The sequence below is a fragment of the Clytia hemisphaerica genome, unplaced genomic scaffold, assembly GCF_902728285.1.
Source record: "Clytia hemisphaerica strain Z4C2 unplaced genomic scaffold, Clytia hemisphaerica genome assembly, whole genome shotgun sequence".
Taxonomy (NCBI): domain Eukaryota; kingdom Metazoa; phylum Cnidaria; class Hydrozoa; order Leptothecata; family Clytiidae; genus Clytia; species Clytia hemisphaerica.
The window spans coordinates 209,909-226,276 of NW_027104489.1; the positions used below are offsets into that span (position 1 = coordinate 209,909).

Sequence of the window (16,368 nt, forward strand, 5' to 3'; positions counted from 1 at the left end):
ACAGGGATCTGACCTCTGTCTATTTAGTTCTTTCTTTTATCCTGTTCAAATCCCTGTTCTCGCATGTTGACTGTTCATATATTCTATTTAACGTAGTCTTGTTTTTTATTTTCTTCTTTTTAACCTGAACATATTTTTGTTTATATACCATTCTACTGGTGATAAAAGAGATTCATATATATATATTTTGTTTTTTACTACAACGATTTTGATAGTAAAATAAGTGTCCTGATTTGAAATTGCATGGTCTCAGTAACAAAACAACGATAAAGTAGCTTTTAAAGAGGCAAGGTTCACTCGACCATTTATCTCGACTTTATAATTTTACATCAAAAAATCTTGCAAGATTTTATGGTGCGACCATGGGATCCGAAAAGTGGCCAAAAGGCCGCGTTCGGCCAGTGCCCTTCCCTTGTAAATTCTACCGAAGAAGGACACAGTCGACCAGCACGAAACAAAATTTTTGAAATATAACCAACTTATTAATCTTTTTTAATCTGACTAATCAGTGAATTTAATAATGGCCGACAACGAACAAGCTGTAGGAGGAAGACCTGGAAGCCCTATACCTGAAGAAGTTCAACCTCCAGCAAAGAGATTCATGCTTCCAGACATAAAATCGGAATCAACATCCTGGGAACTGTCTGAGGAATTGGCTGAATTTTTACAGAACAGGAACCAGACCTATCTCCAAGAAAAGGAACTGGAGGTATTCACTACCATTCAACCACCAAAGAACATTAAAACTGCCACAAAATTGGATCCTTTCATGAAGGCACTACTGGACAAGAAGGGTCTTCATAAAATTGTGTCACAAGACAACGAAAACCAGAAAATACACGAGAGACTATTTCAAGTGTTAGGACCACTGTCTTCAGCATGGCAAAAAATGCAGGACGTGGTTAACGGTGGTGATGAAGTTGAAGAGATTGATCCTGCGACAGTTCTGGGAAATTTGAATGATGCTGTTGTCATCTTGGGCCAAGTGATCAACAAGGTCACATATGAAAGGAGATTGTCAATACTGGCAGGTTTGAATGACGTGAAACAGGCCAAGAGCCTTATTAAAGACAACGTTGAGGACCTGAACTCAGAGTCAAAATTTTTATTCGGTGAATGCTTTCAAAAGCATGTGAAAGCAACAGCTAAGGCGCAAGATGCTGCAGAAAAACTCATGGGAAAGTCATCATCAACAGTCAGAAGACGTTTTCCACCAAATACTCGGCCCAATCAACAGGGCCCTTCCACGAACCACATGCCACGTGGAGGGGTGTCAAGAGGTCGTGGTTTTAACAGATGGAACAGAGGTAAGAAAGTTTCATCAACCAAACATAACACTCAAGGACTCACAGGTAGCCAATCAATGGGAACCAGAGAGTCTCAATTTTGTCCACCCAAAGCTATCAAATCTTTTTCCAGAAAATTCAAAAATACAAAATATTCCGCAATCAGCGGGCAGGCTAAGGCTCTTTCTAGTAAACTGGAAAATATTGACTTCAGATCAGACAATTCTAGAGATTGTGAGCGGGTGGAGACTCCCAATAGTGGGCAAACCCCGACAGTGGGGGGAACCAAAACAAATTCCTATGACTCAGGAGAAAAAAGAAATAGTGAGCAAGGAAATAGAGACTATGATACAGAAGGGTGCCCTGAAAGAGGTACAATCTGTGAAGGACCAATTTCTGTCAACAATTTTTGTAAGGCCCAAAAAGGAGCCAAACAAGTTTCGCCCTATTATCAATTTGAAAAAAGTGAACTCATACATGCCATACATCCACTTCAAAATGGAAGGGATGAAGAATGTGTCAGACCTGTTGAATCAGGGAGACTACATGATAAAAATAGATTTGAAGGATGCATATTGGCACATCCCAATCCATCCGGAGAGCCAAAAGTATTTACGTTTTCGATGGGAGAAAAAACTTTACGAAATGTGTGTTCTAGCCTTTGGGGTAGGCCCAGGCCCACGAATCTTTACAAAATTACTGAAAGTACCATTGACAGTCCTAAGGAGGCTGATGATAAAACTAGTGGCATACTTAGACGACCTACTGATCATTGGATCGACAAAAGAGGAAACCATACAAGCAAGGGATTCAGTGTTATTCCTGCTGCAGAAATTAGGGTTTTCGATAAATTGGGAAAAATCAGAACTGAAGCCATCACAAGAGATGGAGTTTCTTGGCATGATAATAAACAGCAACACAATGACAGTGTGGTTGCCAGGAGAAAAGGTCCACAAAATATTGAACCTCTGTCAGGACACTCTGAAACAGAAAGTTATAAGTTTAAGGAGTTTAGCGAGCCTAATAGGGAAACTACAGGCAACTCTGCCAGCCATATCAATGGCACCTATGCAAGTGAGAGCATTGCAACAAGACCTGATAGAGGGACAATATCAGAAACTGGGATACGAGGAGGAAATAAAACTCTCGGAGGAATCCCTAAAGGAACTACAATGGTGGGTGAACAACATAACATTGAGCCAGGGAGCTCCAATGAAACTGGGGAATCCAGACTTAGTGATCCACACCGATGCCTCGTCGGAAGAAGGTTGGGGAGCTTCCCTAGAGGGGGGGAGATCAACAGGGGGAGTGTGGACGAAAGAGGAGAAGGAGAACCACCACATAAACGAGTTAGAACTCATAGCAGCAGAGTTAGCTCTGAAAACTTTTTTGAAGGACAGGAAGCCCAGGTTAGTACATATATTCATGGACAACATGACAGCATTACACTACCTAATACACAAAGGGGGGACCAAATCGAAAAAAATAACAACTATAGCCAAAAGGATTTGGGAATTTCTCAACGAGAATGGGACCATGATTACTGCGTCCTGGATCCCATCAAAAGAAAACAAAATAGCGGATTGGAGGTCAAGACAAAAAGCAAACTCCAGCGAGTGGGAGCTATCAAACCAAATATTTTGGAAACTAACAAATTTATGGGGATTACCGGAAATAGATTGCTTTGCATCAAGGATAATGAGAAAACTACCTCTTTACATGTCCCTAAATCCAGACCCAGAGTCGTTAGCAACAAATTCTCTTTACCAGAACTGGGGAAAATACCCTTACCTGTTTCCACCCTTTTGCCTAATGGGCAGGGTTTTAAAGATCATCAAGAAACAATCAACTCCAAAAGCGCTAGTAATAGCTCCGCTTTGGCCAGGACAACCTTGGTTTCCAGTGTTGCTATCAATGTTGATAGCAGAACCTGTCCTGTTACCTCAGAAAAGAAACATACTTCTGAATCACATGCAAAAACCACACCCGTTAGTCTTAAACCACACCCTACAACTTGCGGCGTTTCTAGTATCCGGGAACAGTTACAGAAGCAAGGCTTTTCAGAATCAGCTTCCTCAATCATGGTCCAGGCAAGACGCGAAAGCACAACTTGTGCTTACAAAACGCCTTGGAGAAAGTGGGTTCTGTGGTGTGGCGGGAAACAGGTGGATCCCTTTGAAGCACCTGTAAACGTGGTAGTTGAGTTTCTCACAGAACTTTACCATGAAGGATATGAATACAGAACTATTAATGTGTATCGATCAGCCATATCTGCCTATCATCATCCTGTGAACGGGATCAGGGTAGGACAGACTAAAGAAGTTTGTCTATTGTTGTCTGGGATAGACAATCTAAGACCCCCGACCCCAAAGTATAATGTAATCTGGGAGGTTGAGGACGTCTTGAACTGTTTGAGAGACTTAGGAAAGGACCAAGAGTTGACTAATAAGGATTTGACTTTAAAAACAGTTATGCTGATGGCCTTAACTGCCATTAAGAGATGTTCAGACCTTCACATTTTTGACACAAGATACATGGCAGTTGGAGAAAATAAAATAGTTTTTAAACTTAGTCAGAAACCAAAAGGTTTTAGGAAAAAAGGGAAGAGTCCAAAACCGGTGTGCTTTATTGCGTCAGGGGTTAGACTATGCCCAGTCTCCACCATCAAAAGTTACATAGACAGAACTAAAGCGTGGAGAGAAGAGAATGGAGAAACAAGATTTTTTCTCAGTTTTGTCAATCCACATAAGGGTGTCACCTCTAGCACTATTGGGAGATGGTTAAAAACAGTCTTAGGTAACGTTGGGGTAGACATCTCAAAATTTACAGCACATTCTACTAGATCTGCAGCCTCCTCTAAACTCAAGGTATTGGGAGCCTCAGTGTCGGAAATAATGAATTGTGGGAATTGGAGCAGTGCTTCAACATGGCAAACTTTTTATCATAAACCTATTCTTAGCAATCTTGAACAGGCTCAGAAGGAGATGTTAAAATGAGCTTTGAACAAGGAAGGGCACTGGCCGAACGCGGCCTTTTGGCCACTTTTCGGATCCCATGGTCGCACCATAAAATCTTGCAAGATTTTTTGATGTAAAATTCGAGAATTTTATAAGCGCGACGCGAAGCGTCGCGCGAAATGAAATTTAGATTTTACATCAGAAAATCTAAGAGAATTTATGGTGCCTCGCCCTCCCTCCCTGTTGACATAAATTCTTATCATCTGATTCTATCATATTTTTCAGGATGGAACGGTCGCGGAAGAGGACGCGGTTTCAATTAATTTTTATTAAAGAAATAAAACGATTAACCCTGTACGGGTCAAAAACATATTTATTGTCTCAGATTTCTTTTGTGAATCATTTTATAGCGATTTAGATTTAGCTAAAACTTGTTTCGATCACTCAGGACAATTTTCGGCATTATTCTTTATTATAAAACTCTAGATTAAAACCTAACGTAATCTTTATCCATTGTGCTGGTCGGTTAGTTAGGCCTTTTCGGAACCATGTTCGCACCATAAATTCTCTTAGATTTTCTGATGTAAAATCTAAATTTCATTTCGCGCGACGCTTCGCGTCGCGCTTATAAAATTCTCGAATTTCGTCTAGCTGTTCTAATCTTGCCATAATTAACAGAGACAGATCCGCATCGCAGGGTGTAAAGTAGCAAACCTTGCCCTTCTACGACTAAACTAAAAAATTGGACAAAGTGAAAATTCTTTTCTTAGTGAACACTACAGAAGGTTCTTTCTCCAATGATTTTGTCGGAAATAAGCGATCGCCAACAGTGTGTTTGAAACACGCTGACCTAGTTAATTATTAATGTCATAAAACTCGTTAAATAAGTCAATTTGTTAGTGATTTTCTAATTGATTGCATGAATATAATAACTCTTTTTTACGTGTTTTTTACACTTTTCGAAAAGTGAATTTTGACTTTAAAAGTTCATAAGTAGAGAACAAGTTGGTCAAATTTAAAAAGTGATGGCTCAAATTTTAAGTTAGGATATCTACTTTCTAAATATCAAAACTCCAAGCACTTTGGGACATTTGTTCGGCCTCAAGACGTCGGGAAACGTCCGAACTTTTTCGTGGGTCACCCGGTACGTGCAACGTTTTGCGTCATAATCAAGTGATCTATTGATGATCCCTTGGATGATGCTGATGCTAACGGAAACCGATATTTGTAAGTACTCTACTCCTTATTTTAGTTTCGGTATTCATTTGTTTACTAAAAATTACCAAGTACAATTAATCACAAAAAAGTTTGGAAACCTTTATAGCCTTTGTAGGATGGGAAAAGTACATATTTTTACAATACAGTCGCATTACCGTTATGTTGTTATTAAGCTGGATTCATTTTTCCTGACCTTGGCCGAATCCATTTATAATTCTTAATCACATGGTACGTCAGAATGTACTAAAATGCCTTGACAAAAAGCAGGACCTACGGAGAAGTCTTACCGCACATCTTTGTATATTGAGATTTATAACGAGGCTACGACCGCGAGACATGGTGTCTAGTGAGTAATATATCGCCTAAGAGTTCGGTAGGTAAAGATTAATTTCGAGCCATCTTGAGGTCTGGTTTAAGACATCGGTTCGTGAAAAATTAATATCTTTTTTGTGTGAGCTAAGGACATGACAAAACCAAACGTGTTTATTTTCAAACAAAATATTGTATATCATGCTTTATAGTCAAAAATACCCAATTGCAGTATTTTGCATACTCTCCCCTGGACTATCAACTCTGGTTATGAAAATATTAAATATCAGTTTCCTTTTCAGCTTTCCAACAAGCAAGCAATACGAGAAAATGACTGAAGCCATAGTCGATCGTTGGCCGTACCTAGTAGAATACCACATCGACAAACCTGACACGGAAGCATTTTTTCAAAAGGGGCTCAAGACCCATTTCAAAAACACACGGAAGCATATCACCGATGTCTCTGAAGTTCTGGAAAAGCACCGCCTTTACGGAAAGCGAAAAAGCACATCGGCAGATAATAACACGACCTTCGAGCGTGCGAGGATCTTAAGTTGGGGCGTGCCAAACTACCTCCCCCCTCGCGAAGAAGGGGAGAATAACGAGATGCAAAACAAGCTTAAAGGCTTCATGGTAAAGAAGCTAGGAAAATGATCCAGCAAAGAGATCATGTTAAATGTAAACAAGCAATGGAGAGAACGTATCCGGATAGGAGAGCATATATCGTAAACGAATTGGACGTGAAGTTGTTCTCCATAATAATAAACGAATATCCTCTACTTGCAAACAAGGACGAGATAGGAAATTAAAATTTCATTTTGAATGTCTGTCAGTCTGTAGAAACGTCCGCTTGTCTGTATTTCTTTTCTTGAAGGAAAATCGTTGTCAAATAAGCTAGATAATCAATCAATAACACTTCTTCGAATTTAAACAAATGTTGACTCGTTTATTTATTTCATTCTTGTAATTTAAACATGTCCCCTAAGTCTGTCTACTCTCGGGTACCTAATAGCCTTCCCCCCCCCCGCTAATTAATTTTTCGAAAATTTTACACCCAGGACATTCTTATTCCAACCCCCCACTTATTAATTTTTGGGAAAATGTTTTTGCAAGTTCCCTCTTTTGTCCTAATTATGCTGTATTAGCCTCCTTTTCAAAAATTTTCCACCCAGGACATTTTTATTCCAACCCCCGCTTATTAAGTTTTGAGATTTTTTCCAACCCCCCCGCTTATTCCAAACCCCTCGGCTATTAGGTACCCGAGAGTACTTTTGAAGAGATATAAACTATTATCCATGCTATTCATTTTGTATTGGTTATATTTAAATTTTTTCGTTTTTAGATTCTTTCCGAGTTTTGCCGACTTGTTGATGGCTGGTCTATCACAGGTCGTTTACACAATACGCTGAAAGATACGCCACTCAATTCCGCCCAAGGCTGATAAGACGAAGTTGGACGGTGTTCGTACGGTCGTGGTAAGCAAAGAGGCCCTTTGGTGTATGAAACAAAACCAAATTTGAAATGAAACCTGTTAAGGTTTCTTTTGGGAACAAAAGTGTCTCGGTTGAGACCTTTAATGATCTAATTGTCCTAGCTGGTAAACCAGACCCGCTAAGGACTTCTACGGGAACCTGAAAGGCATATATTTAGACTTGTAAAGTCTCGCTTGATATGAGACTCTAAAAGGTCTCAGGAAAAACCTTTAAAACTGAGAGCGTAGATAGCTTTGTAAAAGGATGGAATTCTTGCGATTTTGGACCACTATGTACATTTAACGTCTTTTGGACATATACATTAAATATGTAATATTTTGTTTTCTTTTTTTTCTTCTCATAACAATGGAAAAGTTTCATTATTTCCTTTCCCCCCTGGTTTTTATGAAGTTGAGCATAGGCTTTCACTTAATCTAGAGTATCTTGTTTTACGTGGATTGTTTGCTTGGATGAAAATTAGCGGAAAAATGGTTCCTTATTTTCGGGTACAATTGTGAAATTTTCATTCAAACTCAAGCAATTTTCGAAAATTATATCCTACATTTTTCTGAGATTAAAACCGGAACCACAAGAACGAAAACAACATCGGACAGAAAATGATTTGCAGCAAAACAACACTGCCTTGGCGCAGATAACTGCTGCCAGTAAGTAAAATCATTACTAGATTTTTCAAAAAAGATTTTCGGCACCAACTTGTTATTATTACTTTTCAAAATTGCTTTTTATGATGCTACTGTTCTTTTATAAAAGAAAACCAAGCGTCATTGTAGAATGTGATACCATTTTAATTTTTCTTTAGACACAGAATTTAGGCATCGGCTTGACCAGCTAGAGGTTGGCAACTTGAACAATAGAATGAGGTAAGTCCATATTTTCCTCAATATTTTGTGATAATTTTCAAAATCATAGTAAAGCGTTTTCAAAAAACAAAGTTTTGTGAACATATGAAAAACACGATATTAAACTTATCAACTTTTATCTTCTCGACTTACTTATAATGTGCAACCGGCAAACTGTGTAAGTTTCTTTAATATTTAAATGCTTCTTCTGAGAAGATTTTTGGTTTCGCTGTTTACCTCAAATGGATTAATTTTCGTGTTGATTTTTATATCGGGAATCAGCCTCATCTTCACCTAATTTCTTCTAAATATTTATTACACTGACGGAATTTGACAAAGATTTGAAAATAAATTTGATTTTTTCATCAGGGCACCAACCACCCGCTTTTACCACTGCTGCCCCGGTCCCTTCTTAACAAGATAAAAATCGATAAATTTATTGTAGAGTGAACCAAATGCCCGTTGTAAAACATTCCAAAAGGGTGAGCTTTCGACTAACTTAGCAATACGAACTGCAAATCATTTAGACAACATTCTCAAAAATTTTGAACGAAAAACCTACAAGACTGACATTATATTGAAATGAATGGCGAGTAGCACTTTGGGATTGGTCGTGTTGGTATTCATCGATATTTGGTAATACTGGTGGGAAAAAAATAATGAGACAAGAAGTACCGATCGTCGTGCATAAAGCGAAAGTTTAGATCTCAAGAACCAAGGACGTTCAAATTCTGTCTTCAATGATGTCTCTAAGTAGTAAGTAAGTCTGCGACCGCAGACGAAGGCGACCCGAAGGCTCCTCTTTCGATACCTATCTACCCGAAGGTAGGGGAGGGCGCCACTCTTTCTCCCTGGATTTCTCCACTTACCCTTGATCCTTCTCTTAGTTGCTGAGCATCAAGCAGAGAGGCATCAAGTACCATTTTGGGAATCTTTGGTATAACCCGGCTGGGGGTTGAACCCACAACCTTGCGAACCGTTGCCGGATGATCTACCACTGTACTACGGTCGCTTGATGATGATGTCTAACTAAAAGAGACACAGTTGAAAACACCCAATGGCAATGTAAGTTAAACATGAAGGATTGAAGAAGAATTCATAAGAGTAGTAAGTAATGACGACGAAGTTTGGGATGATGAAGGAATGAAGGAAAAAGAAGAGTAGAGTGTATTTGGAAAGAAAACATATGATTCCCCTCTATGTGTTGATAAGGATTCATGTGTCTAACGTTCGGAGAGAGTGCATTCATGGTGCAAGAAATTAGCTTGTGCAAGACACGCCCAGAACTCGCACACAAATTTAGATCAAACTTACAAAGTTAAGATTTTAATGTTCAGACACAATAGTCAAAAAATCAATTCTTTTTATTAATTCCTTTCAGCCAGAATCCGCTTTACTATATAAACCAGCTATGCTTTACTGCTTTACAGAGGTCAAGAAATTATTGAAGAAGTCATTAAATAAATTCACAAGCACCAGACAATAAGATCTAAAAAATAACAATTATGAATAAAGTAAGCTAAACTCACCAACCAACCAATTTTCATTAGGTCACCTTCTAGTTTACATTTCCTTGACTCAAGCACGTTTTATCACATTTTGGTATTGTCGTACAATGAATCAAACCATACATACCATAGCTTTCTAACGTAACAGTTAAACCAAATAGAGAATCACTACCACCCATATTTTCAGCAAAATACCACTTTGAATGTTCCCAAAATCAGCCATTAAACATTGACAATAATCATAGTACGAGGCAACCTGATGAAAGAAAAAAATATATAGGAGTAAAGTAAAGCAAAACATAAAAAGCAATAAGATGTGCGACACCCCTGTCTCACAGCCCCGGTGAAAGGTTTGTTATCAGTGGGGATGAAAATTTCTATCAAAATCCTAATGGGGATTGAAATTCTATTGTTTCTCAGCTCAAAGATTCCAGTGGAGATGGTTTTCGATTGTAATTTGTTACATTGAACTTCAAGTAGGGATGAAACCAGAGTCAATTTCCCAGTGGGGCTGAATTTTAGGGTATTTTTCCACCATTTAGGGTAAATTTTCCAGTGGGGCTGGGGTCCCAGTGAGTGGGTCTGTGTGGTTAACCCTATCAAAATTAAACATAGTACTGTACATTGTTAGAATGGTACATAGGACGCTTACGTATCTTTGTCAATTTCAGCTTGTAGTTGGAACTTGAAATAGTACAGTAAGATACTTTCAGTGATTTTTTTTTTAATTTTCGAATCGAATTTTTTATGAATTCAAATATTTCACTGGGGATCAGAAAGAAACTTTTAATACTTGAGCATGAATTAAATATTTTTATGAGAAATTCGAAGTTTCGGGCGGGTAAGGCCTGGGATTGCTTTTTAGCATTCTAGCACATTTTGTGAAAAAATTGCTTTGACCACCCCTGATATTATGATATTACACTAAGGGCTATTGTTTAGAATTTCTAACAATACACCGTTAAGGAGTCTCGCTATCTCTACCGTGTTCCACCCTAAAAACGGTAGGTAAAAATGCGCCTTTTAGTACTGTGGACGGATAGAGGAATGTAAACATTGTCAATTTATTTATTTCCTTCAAAGAGAATGATTTAGATATTTAAAAATGATATAAATAATAATTTTATGGATGTCTCCTGAAAATTTCACAAAAATTCATCGAGAGGGAAAGAAGTTATGATTAAAAGGAGTTCTTTACCTACCATTTCTCTGCTAGGTTTCCTTACGAGAACCGGAATTTTACCTAACGTTTTTTTACGGGAAAGAGCGGTCGCTAAAGTCAAAACAATGGAAAATGGTTTGGACGCATGCGCAGTTGACACTACTAAACGGTGTATTCATTTTTAGAACATATAAATACATAAAAAGTGTGTTTTTGTACTACAAGATTGATTGATTTTTGTAGTTTTTAAGGAAAAATCTTCGAGTTTTTGAAGGAGGATGAGACTGATATTCTTTGTATTTTTGAAGGAAAATGAAACTGGAATTCTTTGTATTTTTTAAGGAAAAAGGAGACTGGTATTCTTTGTACATTTTGGAAGGAAAATGAAATTGGTATTTTATGCATTTTTAATGACATTCTTTGTAATTTAAAGAGATGCCCATGGTATTCCTTGTATTTTCGAAGGAGAATGAGAGGACTAATTATTTTATGCACATTAGGAGGGAGATGAGACTGATAGTTTTTGTTGCTTAGCAGGAAAATGATACTGGTATTCTTTTGTACTATTCAAAAGAGTTAATGGGTATTTAAGAGAACTTTTTAAGGATATCAAGTTGGCTTAGAGTATAATGCAAAAAATATCCAGGGAGTCAAGACAGAATGCTTGGATATCCAGGGGTCTAGAGCAGAGTAAGTGGATATCCATCAGGGGATCTTTATTTTTAAGGCTGGTGGAGCTCAAAAATGGATAACTTCAACAGGGGTAACAGACAATTTCTATAAAATCCAATCAATAAAATGTAAATACATGAAAATGTTAAATCCTTTTTATACTACAAGGTTGATTTTTGACCGACGCGCATGCTGAAAAATGGATAACTGAAAAAATGAAATCACGTTATCTGCAATGTCTGATAAAAACAAAGTTACCAAAATTTGAAATTAATAGACACAATAATCACACCCCAGGGTTTCACCAAAAGTTTTGGTTGGAACAAGAGTATGAAATTATATTTTGGAAAGATGCTTACCAAAACATTTACATAACCACGGATGACATTTTGGTAGAAAATAATCATTGTATTCTAATCTCATTTTAAAATTGGTTTGTAACATCAATCTGATGTCTTGAGAAACATAAATAGCTATGAATAAAGAAGAAACAAGTTATACTTAACAATGAACATAAGATTGAATCTAAAAATCCATAAAAACAGATGAACCCTAAAAACTTTTTAGTATAGAAAACCTAAAATTTGACTCGAATTAGTCTAACTTTTTTTTAATTTTTTTGCATTATTTTTTAAGATTTTTTTTTAGAGTTAAAATACCAGCTGAAAGTTCATGTGTCACAAACGATTCATTTATTAATTGGTCTTGAATAAAAAAATAACAGAAATCAGGAAAATCTAATGAGAATATCCTGACATCAGAAAATCTCTTTCTTCGAAAATTTGGCTCCGTCGCATTTTGGGAATCACTATTTTTAAATTTTACTAAACCTGTCTATCTCATTTTATTACTTTGAAAATAATTCATCTCTTAACAAAAAATTACTCCATCAAATAAACAGGGGGTGTTAAAATCTGTACAATTTAGGGAAAAATTTGAGATATACCGGGTGCACCAAAAAAAAGTATACAGGTTTGTCAAGATATTGTGAGCTTCAGGATCTATATTTTTTGTTCATTCTTTTTTTATTGTATAGAGGATGCTCTAACTTGAATTTTGAGCTATTATACATTAAATTTGAAAAAGTAGTTCGAAAGTTATTTCCAAAAAACTGACTTTTTTTCCATGTCGAAATTTCAAAAAATCATTAAAAACAGCAATCACGCTATGAATAAGAAAAATTGACAAAGGCACAATTTCATTGTCTTTTTGATTCTTTTTTCTCCTATCTTATATTTTGCCAACAGTTTGTCCATCTTATTTACACGTCATGAATATTTCCAACCACAGCAAGCTCAATGCAGACCCAAGTTCTTTGAGCAACTAGTTGAGGAATGGTGATTTATTTGTTATTTAATTTTCTCACGTAGCACACCTCTCTTGGAGATTTCCAAAAAAATGTTCAGCTTTACCAAAAATATTTTTTCACATTGGAATAGCTTGTTTTACCATATTCTTAAATTCCGTAACGAGTTTTGATGAAGACAGTTGCATTTTTTGGTACTTTTATGTGTAAAGAAGGTAAGTGCCAAGAAAAAAGTTTGCTCGCTGTTTTTGATGATTTTTTGAAATTTCGACATTAAAAAAAGTCAGTTTTTTTTAAATAATTTTCGAATTACTTTTTCAAACCTAATGTATGATAGTTCAAAAGTTAGAGCATCCTCTAACTATGAGATAAAAAAAGAATGAACAAAAAAATTAAATCCTGAAGCTCACAATATCTCAACAAAGTTGTATACTTTTTTTGGTGCACCCGGTATAGTCTATAGAGATTCAAATTATTGAGATCCTTTTGTATAGGAATTTTTGAAAGAGAATGAAATTTATGAACCAAGAACTGACCTTGCACATCGAGAACCAGCTCCTTCTGTCTTGTTGTTATTACAACTGCATTTCTTCACTCATTTCTGTACTTTTGTATTGTGAAAGGATACAGAAACGGCTGGATGCCACCCTCCTCTTGGATCTGTCTGTAAAATCCACAAGATAACTGTTTGACTTGTGTCCTGTAATAAAAACAAAGAAGCTCGTATTTCAATTTTACAGTATACAATTTGAAAGATTGGTCACTCTGTCGGCTACACTGAAAACACCCATTCCATTTAAATTAGATTAAAAAGCCCAAAAGCAGATAAGCTTTTACATAAACCAACTAATCACATGTATTTCTTTTAACAAAATTAAGTAAAGTGAGCTGAGTTGAATTCTGAGCATATAAAAATGTTAAACGTGCTAACCGTAGTTGCTCAACTTTGATATCTTTTAAAGTATTCGTAGACCTAATTGTAAACACCAACATACAATTTCTGATATATTGGATCATTTTCTGAAGTCTCCAGCCTGTCCCTAGGTTTTTTGCCTCGTTTTGACACACCCCTAAAAATCAAAATTAAAAAAAAATGAAAATAGAACAGAACTTCAGCCATATTGGACCATTTTTGAAGTCTCTAGCCTGCCCTAAAAATTTACGCCTAGTTTTGGCAAGAAACTTTTGAACATGCCCCTAAAAATCAAAGTAAAAAAAATATGAAAAATAAAAACACAGATAGGAACAAGGAACAAGTGTGTAAAATTTCAGCCAAATCAGACCATTCTCCAGCATGTCCCAAAATTTTGAGATGACATACAGACATACACGCAGATATTATCAGATTCTAGTAAAGTACATTTTAAGTGAGCTAAGTTGAATCCTGAGTACAAAATATTAGAACCAAATTTTATACCTTCTTTCTTGGTGACATCTCTTATGACAGCCAAATACACTTTCTGATCGTCATTGTCAGGTTATGCTATGATGATGTACAGACCAACCTTTCATAATAAGATGAGAACAATGTTTTTTATACAATTATCAACCCTTTAGGATGAAAAGAATCTTTACCAGTCGCCTCACAAGCTGACAAAGTGATAATGAAAATGATTGATAGTTGGTATTCTCTATTCACCAATAACAATTATGGGACAAAATTGCAGAATCATTCAGCCACGACCCTTAATAATTCAGGATTTCAACCCCTCGCTATATTTTGTGTCTATTAAAAAACCACAAACCTTCAACCATGACATAATTATGGGTACTTGAAATAATTGTACCATATCTTCAAAGCAAGATTGTGCTTCCTTTAGACCCGATGACTCTGATATACTTTTTCACTTGATGGAACTGAGGTGTCAGTTTAAGAAAGAGCGCTGACGGATTGTTAATGTTGTGCTCAATTTTCCCACTGATCTTATTCAATTGCACTCGGATTTGATAATCTTTGACGTCATCAACTCTGCCTCAATAATAAAAATCATAATTAAAGTAGGCGTAATCAGACGCCCCTAGACCAGACTAACTCCCTTAATGGGGTTAACCAATTATACCAAGCTTGTCAGGTGGGAAGAAGTTTTCGGTCTGGTTGTCATAGAAATTGACAAGGTATTTGATTGGAGTAACATCGGTTGTCTTGAGTGAAACATATTGTTTGGCACCGTCTGGTGAATCTCTATCCACGTTTGAGTCTCAAACCTTGAAATAAAAGTTGAAAAATATGACTTAACTTATGAACCATCATTGTTTTACAGAGCATTTCACAAAATCGTCGGGTTTTTTGGCGCTGTTTGCAGGTTCGGATCTTTCCCATAATGGCAGGCACGGGCAAACGGAGCATGTCTTTGAATCATTATCTTTTGTTTACTTAACCCACATTGAGTCCCGTTCAAGTTTTTTATGCACCCTTATTGAAATTTTCATGTCAAAATTCAGCAACGCGGTAGGGCCAATACCCTGGGGGCCCGAAATAAGGGCCGCTTTAAGGTTAACACATGTGTGCGCACATTTAGTTTGACAAATTAAAGATGGCGCCATAAGATTCTGTTGATTGCAGACTTGATTCATTGAGATTTACTAGATCTTAAAAATCCGACAAAATTTACTACCAACCGACCGACTGACTGGATTTGAAGATGTTTTAGGACCCGAATGGAACATATTTTTGATTGCCGCCATAGTCCTCAAATGACTGACCAATCAAAGCAGCAAAATTTCAAAACATATGAACTATACGCAGCTTCGCTCGCAGCTCTACTCTACTATTTTTGTTTTGATTTTAAGGACCAGACAGGTCACTCATTTGAGGGCTATGCATGTTAGCCTCCATTGATGCAAGTTACTACTGTTGAGAACTCAACATGGTATGCAGAGGGGTTCTAAGTTCCCCCAGAAAATTTAGCCCCCCCCCTAAAAATTTGGTACCCCCTGAAATAAAACCTCTCATCCCTCAGTAGAATAACCTAAGGTAAGAAGGATCAACAGATAAAATAAAGATGAAACAAAGATGCTATTTTACACGAAACAAAGACTTTTTCATGAACTAAGAAACAAATATAAACAATAAATGTAAACTACAAAAACTGTGTGAAGCTTTAAAAATACAAACTATATGGAATGATGTACATTTAAGAAAACCAAGTTCCTTGACTTAAGACACTTGACCTTCAATAATGTGAATGATATAAAAGTTGGACTAAAACAATGAATCTGTGGATTGAAAGCAGAAAAAGATTACTCCCAATTTTAAACAAAGCCAGCCCCCAGATCTTTCACATGCCGTTGTAGGTCCCCCCAGCAATATAGGTACCCCCTAAAACTAGACGATCTCAATCGAACGGAATCGACGATCGAACCAGTCGAACCAAATCAAACGCAATCGACCGATTGAAATTCGATTGTCGAATGCAATCGAATCTCAATTGAATATTACTGCAATTTTCAGATTCGATTGATATTCGATTGTGTTCAATTGATGTTTGATTGCGTTCGATTGTCAATTCATTGACCCCCGAATTGTTTATCGCATAATTTCTACGGGAAATCGAAAGTAATTTCATTCGGCTTGTGATGTTTGAGAGCTTGGATGTTGGGAAGCTGCAAGAATAAAGC

The 16,368-nt window shown here is 36.8% G+C and overlaps 1 protein-coding gene and 1 long non-coding RNA gene across 2 annotated transcripts; one reads left to right on the forward strand and one right to left on the reverse strand.

Annotated features, from left to right (window-relative positions):
• The first annotated feature begins 520 nt into the window (after positions 1–520).
• On the forward strand, positions 521–4,628 carry LOC136821560 (uncharacterized). The gene is made up of 2 exons (XM_067077786.1): positions 521–1,307; positions 4,529–4,628. Exons 1-2 carry the CDS (start codon positions 521–523, stop codon positions 4,564–4,566), a joined length of 825 nt encoding a protein of 274 aa, XP_066933887.1. The 3' UTR covers positions 4,567–4,628.
• An 8,514-nt stretch (positions 4,629–13,142) lies between these two features.
• On the reverse strand, positions 13,143–14,952 carry LOC136821535 (uncharacterized). The gene is made up of 4 exons (XR_010848761.1): positions 14,496–14,952; positions 14,168–14,255; positions 13,682–13,820; positions 13,143–13,450 (listed from the first exon to the last, which is right to left on the reverse strand). It is a non-coding gene; the product is annotated as an uncharacterized lncRNA (long non-coding RNA).
• Between the last annotated feature and the right edge of the window lie 1,416 nt (positions 14,953–16,368).